At 37.7% G+C, this 7,643-nt stretch overlaps 1 protein-coding gene across 2 annotated transcripts; it reads right to left on the bottom strand.

The window, feature by feature from the left end:
* Nucleotides 1–442: 442 nt before the first annotated feature.
* LOC125409706 (high affinity immunoglobulin epsilon receptor subunit alpha-like) lies at nt 443–5,421 on the bottom strand. Of its 2 annotated transcripts, XM_048448853.3 has the most exons (5): nt 5,291–5,421; nt 4,875–4,895; nt 3,432–3,686; nt 1,619–1,876; nt 443–803 (listed from the first exon to the last, which is right to left on the bottom strand). In XM_048448853.3, exons 1-5 carry the CDS (start codon nt 5,343–5,345, stop codon nt 652–654), a joined length of 741 nt encoding a protein of 246 aa, XP_048304810.2. In that variant the 5' UTR covers nt 5,346–5,421; the 3' UTR covers nt 443–651. The 2 variants fall into 2 exon arrangements, with proteins under 2 accessions (XP_048304810.2, XP_085543808.1); XM_085687682.2 differs by lacking the exon at nt 4,875–4,895 and having other exon boundaries at nt 5,291–5,398.
* Between the last annotated feature and the right edge of the window lie 2,222 nt (nt 5,422–7,643).

Genomic DNA, 7,643 nt, shown 5'->3' with positions numbered 1-7,643 from the left:
GACTATAAGCAGTGTTTATCATTTACTGAATTTCTCAAAAGCCATTGCCTTGCTCCTCTCATGGAGATATGATACAAGTTGCAACTATAAGATTGGTTAACCAGACAAAGCTAGATTGATTACATATGAATCCTGGTGTGAACTTCCCATGCTTTGGGGTCATCTTAATTTTTATCAAGAATCAAAATCTCCTAGCAATGGAAAGCAGCATACAAAACATTGCCAACCTCACCTATGTCCTACTATGTCTTCTTGCTACCGCTTTCCTACAATGACCAGGAAAGGTTATTATAAATTTGTGCCCTCATGGGTCTTTCTTCTAGAAATAAGCAAACAATTGAAGAAGTCCAGAATCTCTAAAGGTACCATGCCACACAACTCCACACTTGCTTTATTCAAACTGTGCTTCCCTTTTACAAATACAAATAAAGGAATCAACTCATTCTTTAAATTATTAAACCGAAATTTATTGAACATTTGCTATTACATGTCACTTAACCAGCTGCAGACAGTTTAATGAAACATTTATGCAAATCCTGGGACACAGACCTTTCTATGGATACTGTGAATGACCTTTGACAGTTGAGAAGCTATGGAAAGAATGCAGCAATGGCATCAGTTCCTTTATGTGCCTAGGTTATGCATTAATATTTAAGGTTTGTTGCGTTTTCTTGCTGTCTGAATCTTCAAGACTAGTTTGAACTGTTCCTGAGTTGAGAACAGTAACACCGTGTCCACAGCAAACAGAATCACCACCAGCAACGGGATAATAAACTGTAGCCAATGATGCTTGCTTTTGTGAACTAGAATGGAACATAGATACAACAATTACACAATTCAGATTAGAAACTGAAAGGGGATTCTGTGATCCATCTTCCTTAAGGGGGACACAAGCATGATTTTCCACCCTTATTTCCCAATAACCCCCTGCCTATCTGTTCTTCTAGTCACTGAAAGTCATGGAAGCTGATGATTTGGAAGTACAAAAGGAATCAGCATGGAGCCAAGGATAATTAAACATCAGAGCATAATTCTAAGTTTGGCCAACTTCCTTTTTTTTTTAACAGATAGCAATGAGCACGCCAATATAAAAATTTCTTCCTTCAAATGTAAGCATTTCAAAGTTCCCCTCTTACATGACATTTTGGAAGAATGGCTTTTTCTTATAAGCCATAAAGGCCCCACCTGCACACGCAGCTTGCAGCAAGGTTGATTTCCCTTCCCCACCATCCTCAGATAAAATGGACTTGTCAAACTTTTTGTATGCTTGCTTCCTTAAACTTTTCAAACCACTTCCAATTTGATACATACAAGCACGCTTCATAGAAGCAATTGATAATTTGCTAATTATATTATTTTGTATCTGGACAGTACTTTACAGTTTTTAAAGCCATTTGACAAAACTATCTCATTAATCTTTATAAAATTTTATTTTGGGCATAGTTTTACCATCAACACTTAGCAAATGTGGCCTCTGCAGTGGAGACAGGTCCTGGATCTCCTTATTGCAAGTCTATGGGGTTTAGACAATCAAAGACGCACTAACTTTAAACACTGGGCTTGTAAATTCCACTTTCTCTTTCTCTGCTATGTATTATCTTGTTCTTTATCAACTTACATCTTATTACAGTGATTCTGAATTTCTCGGATGTGTAGTTCAGCCGTCTAAGATAGCCTGTGCAGTGGTAGGCGCCACTGTCGTTAAGGTTGGCATTTCTAATGGTGATTTTGGGGTTCTCATAACTGTACTTGAAAGCGAGGTCATTCCTATAGTAGATCACCTTCTGAACAGTCCCGTTCCTCCAGCCATAGCATCGGATGTCCAAGGGGTCATTTTCTTTTACCATCTCAGCAGAGGTCTGAAGGAGCAGCCAATCTGAAGAGCAATCATACATTACAGTTATTTACTTAACAATGGATAAGTGTCCTAAGGGAGGAAGGCAGGGAGAGAGGAGCAGACAGAGCCATAGACAGATGGGGAGGGGGGTCCATTAACCCATTTCTTATTTCATATTATCAATTAAAGAATGAAGACAAAATAGTGTTTATAACTCAAAATCTATGCCAATGAATCCCTTTTCCCTCAGAAAAGTCAGTCAGGAGCCATAAAATGTCTTATAATCTACTGCTGAGCCCACTGTGGAAATCCCAAAGACCAGAATTCCCTTCGGATTCTTCTAGCTGGATCTAGTTAAGAGGGAGCATGCAGAATACCCCTCCAAAAATGTTTGAACTTATCAGAATTATTTTTGGTTCACTCTTTCTTCACAGAGGCTTTTCAGTTCTGTTGTTAATTATAGTTGGCCTAAATACTCCCTTAAAAGACAAATATAAATTTTAACTATTTGTTTAGTTTTTATTTACCATCTTCTTCCCTATATAGATCTGTGTATCAAGATATAGGGCTGTTTCAGTATTTAGGAGTTTGTAGATAGTCAGTGATTATTTGTCAATAATGACTCAGCAAGTACAAAGAACTGTATTCTATGGCTAAGATCATTTTTAAGAATTGTAAAACATTCATAAATGGAGAGTTTTGGGTGAGAACATATCTAACTTGCGCAAGCACATTGTACTTAAGAAAAACACTGTGAGGACTTCTCTAAAGTCTACTACCGGGAAGTAAATGACTATTCTTCATGGTTTAGTTTGTATTTAGAATGGGTTTACAGATATGAAAACATCTTTCTTCTCAAGAAAAATGTAATGTGTAACTTTTGTATTCGAAAGATAGTTTCCTCATTCAACACGTACTGATAGCTAGATATGTTGTAATTAATTTTGGCAGTAAAAGTAATAAATAAACAATACTCATTCTATCAAAATAAACAATAAAACTCTTTTCAGTAACAGTAAAAGACATAAGGAACATGTAGAGATATCTTTCATGACTCTCAGATTGTTCAGAGCAAATTGTTACTCAAATATTTTGATCCAAGTATATATACACAGCTTTTTGCAGTGTTCATATGCCTATCACACCATTTGATCACAGAATACATGTCTACATCTAGGTAATATAGAAAAAATCAGATCAGAGGAATAATATCGATGACTTAATAGACTATTAAAAGAGAGGATGTAAGGAGTGGTGCAGAAGAAAAGTCACGGAGTTGTCTTGAGGGAGAAGCCCCAAAACTTTTGGAATAACCTACATTCCTACCAGCTTCTAGTGCAGTGGTTCTCAACCTGTGGGTCACGACCCCTTTAGGAGTCAGATGACCCTTTCACAGTGACTGTCCAACACTATTGAAAAACACAGACACTTATATTATTGTTCATAACAGTAGTAACATTTTATGGCTAGAAGTTACAACAACAGGAGGAACTATACTAAAGGGCTGCAGAGTTAGGAAGGCTGCAGACCACTGTTCTTGTGGCTCCTTCTTCATGTGAAAGACAGACAATATTCCCATATCCCTGGAACATACCTCTCGTCACTTCCAAGTACACGGGCTTACTCTTGTAAAGTCCTTGATTCTGACATACGTATTTTCCACTGTCTTGAATGGTGGCGCTCACAATGTCCCAATGTGAAGTTGTCACTTTAGAAATGGTGCCATTGTGGAACCATTTAGTACTGTTGTCTTGAAGGGAATTGTTCGCATTGCATGTAAGAGTCACATGATCTCCTGTAAATATTCTAATCCATGGTGGGGTCAAGGACACAACAGATTTCTGAGTGGCTTAAAGAAAGTAAAATTATGAAGATAAAGAAATTTTAAGTTGTTGAAAAGTATCCAGTCTCAAAAGTATAAACAAGTCAACAGTCAAACAATGGTCTATCTTATTAGTAACAAGGCTTAGTCTTGATGTCTAGGGAAGGCAATAAAGGATGAAATAAACAGTGATATGGTCTCAGAAAGCAATCAGTCCAGGCATAAGTAAGGGTTCAAACACAGAAGTTTGGAAACAAGTGAAGTAATTTATTATTTGATGTCATAACCTACTCTAATTCTCTGAACTTCAAAATTGGTATTCATAAATGTAAATTGCAGGCTTTTTAGGTAGACATTATGCTTAACTCTCCCAATCGTTGCTTATCATAATGGTTGATATATAGTTAGTGTTTACTAAATAATGATTGAATGACAGAGTGTAGAAATAAAGGAGAAATATTAAAGCCTCAGTTTCATTAAAACGTATCAAGAGCAGCTGTCAATCATTTCAGACTATACCAAGTATTGGTATACTTTAGGACACAATGTAAGTGAATTACATTAATTAAAATTAAAATAGGCTTGGTAAAAGATGAGTTCTAGATTTTTTAAAACTGTTTAATTGTGAATATATACAGTGAGAAATGTTTGTAATTTTCAAGGCTCGTGAAAAGCACCAAGAGGGTGTCATCCTTGGATGGCTTCCAGGAGCAAGGAGATGTGGTGAAAATTTAAGCAGAAGCTAAAGAACCACTCGTGGTGATGACAAAGGGTGATATAGTCAAGGAACATTATAATCAGACCTGAGGGACTTACGATAGAACCCAGTTTTTATCGGTTGTGCAAGCTCCAGTAAATGATGTAATCTGAGCTACAGGAGTCTCAATTATAAAATATCAATAATGACACTAATATGAAAGTTGGATGAGTTGCATGTGAAAGGCCTAGAAGAGAGACTAACATCAGAGCAGACATGACTGTTGACTTAAGCAGAAGAGGAGGTGGCTTGAGAGGGGAAAATGATACATGGGAAACTCTAGGGCAGGGAATAAATAACAGGGAAGAGGGAGGTCTGAAAAGCAGACTTTCTGGGAAGTAGAAAATTTAGAGCTATAAGAAAACACGATGGATACAGAAGAGATACAACAGATGGATACAAACAACAGAAGAGAGCAATGTCCACATACACTAAGGGAATAAGAGCAAAAAACTTACCCGTTACTATGATACCCAGAGCTGCAAAATTAATAAAGGATAAGTTAGCATCTACCTCCAGTTTTCCAGGATGCAAGAAGACTGGAATGGGTGTGAGAATGAGACCCACATTCATAAAGTTTGAATGAGCAGTGGGGAGAAGGAAGGGCGTTCTTTCCTCTATCCTCCTTCATTGTTATCTGTATTATAATAAATGCCAGAGGACTGAAAAGATCCAAGTTATTATCCTGGTTTCCCACTGAGGTGATGCTCAGCCCAGTTACCTTTGTTCCTCCCTACTACACAATACCCAGAAATGGTTTGCATATGTGCTGCAAAGTCACCAAAACAAAACAAAACCAAACGTCCCCAACTCTGATACTCTCTAGGTGCATTTTGGCTCCTTGGGGTGGAAATTAATGTAAATTCATACTTACAGATAAACAGCACTGTTAACCACAGCTGGGCAGATCCTCCAGTGGCAGCAGCCATTGTTTCTGAGTCTTCAGGTGCTAACTGCTGGGGAGCTGTACGGCTTCAAAAATAGACTTGAAACCAAAAAGGAGAAGGAAATGTTTTCTGCATCATATCTGGTTAACTCATCTGCTTTGCCTGGGCTTGGCTTTCTCCAGAGATAATAACAGCGTTGTGCCAAATTGGGCAATTTTATAGTCACCCATTTGCTCCCATTGTACCTTCAGCTGACCACCTAGAATCTGGGGGCTGAGGACCATGGGTCTCAGCAGAGCCACAGGCTTCCTTAAGGTGCCGTTCGGTGCACAAGTATTTGGTTTGCATCTTAGAAGCATGGGATATAGAGGACTGCAGAATAAAATAAATGCTAATTGAATCCCTTAATAGATGCCAGGCACTGTGTAAATATAACAGATACTGTTCACAAAAAAAACCATATATGTTAGATAGTACTGTGTAAATTAATTAGATTTTATTACAATTTATATTTTATTAATGGGAAAATAGATCTTAGAATGGTTAAGTAATTTATGTTAAGATGCCATCTATTGAATAGAAAATTTGGGATTTAAACATGTAACCCTGAAATCGGTCTCACAGCAATTATGATGCTCTGTTTAAGAACACACCAGGTCATGGTGAACAATAGGTGAACTGCTTGGAGGTTCCTCTCAGTTACAGATCCTCTCCTCCTTAGTGTCTTGCTCATTTGCTCAGTCTGAGAGTCTCCATCTGATTCTCTGTGATCTACGATCTGATTGGTTCTTTGGAGACAGTCCCAGAGGTTCTTCCTCTACTGGGTCCTGATATGGTTCGTGACAAGTGAGGTAGATATGAACCCTCACTTACGGGGTTGAGACATCTTAATTTTCGTTATATCCCAGCTTTGGTCAACTTTAAATTTTATGACCATTGAACATGAACAAAGTTTCTCCTTCTCATCAGGACCACTCTAATTCACTGGTTTTTTTCAGTTTGGATTAAGGTGTGATATGGCCAATGATCATGGAGAAGATGACAAAAATGAATGCCTATGTTGAATTTGCATATGCAAATGTTTTCTATTTACCAGTGCTCTGGAATAGGTGAGAGCCATGTGTCTGAGCACATCTCACAGGTGAAGTGCATGGGGCACCATGTGTCATGTTGTGTTCTTCCTCCAAGACAAATGAAGACTGCTGAATTAAGCATAATGTTGTGCCACAGCTTTCCAAGTAATTAGGGGTTATAGATGGTTCAAGAACATGACACCATGTAAGACTTCAGTGAAGGAGCTTTAATCAAGCAGCCAGTGGGGTTTCTTTCACTTCATTTTTTTTATTTAAAAAAAAATTTAAATTATTTGATCATATCTGCACACATACCCTGAAACTAATTCCAGAGTTCCTCTCCATGTTCCTTCCCAACTTCCTGTCATCTTTGGCGTTTACATTTTTGAAAACTGCGTGTTGTTGGTATTTACAGAGCAGAACTCAAACACTCCTAATAACTATATAGTTGAGTTCTACTTATAAACTAGGAAGAGTGATATCTAGACAATGGCGTCATTATAAGATTTAGTAAGAAATCTTGTTCGTAAAACACATTGCACAGCTTCCAGCATTTGAAAAATGTTTAATAAATATATAACTTTCTCTTTATTAGTATTATTTGCTAAATAATTAAAATAGAAATATTTATTTAGGCTGGGTTAATGCAATAGAAAACCTATATAAAATACTTTTTTCAATAACTGTGTCACATGGCACTGAACTTTGAGCAATTCCAGTCCTCTCTAAAGTCATGAGAAAAGAGTAAGAACAGGAAGGAAGCTTCATTTGGAGAGAAACCAAGGAGAAATGGAGGAGGGTTTTGGCTTGAGGTGCCAGTAGGGTAAATTTGAATTCATAGACGTTGAGAGAGACAGACAGATTATATACATCACACATTGTTGAGACTTTACTGAGGAATTTGGGGGTTCCTCTTTCCTAGGATAGGGTCCTCCAGTAAAGCTGACTGAACTGCTGTCACTTTACTGTGACTCAAAACAGTTTCTCCAAGGGCTTTCCCTGAAGTTGTCCAAACAGCTCCTACTTACACTTACGTGGGAGCAGAAGTGAGCTCTTGCCTAGTCTGAAGAGGAGGGGGTTGTTAGTGAGGTCGCTTTTACTTGCTTCACCATGTAAAGCTTACACTTAAGTGCCCAACAGTGAGAGGAAGAAGGTGCTTTAGATACAGCAACAAACAGCAGAAAAATAGTAGGGGCAATCAAAGAAGTTTACTAAAACTTAAGAACAAATTATAGTATTTTTTGACCATAGGAAAGTAAACAACAAG

Source organism: Myodes glareolus, chromosome 5 (genome assembly GCF_982192425.1).
Source record: "Myodes glareolus chromosome 5, mMyoGla1.1, whole genome shotgun sequence".
Taxonomy (NCBI): domain Eukaryota; kingdom Metazoa; phylum Chordata; class Mammalia; order Rodentia; family Cricetidae; genus Myodes; species Myodes glareolus.
Note: the sequence above shows the minus strand (reverse complement) of the source record. Positions and strands in the feature narration are given on the sequence as shown.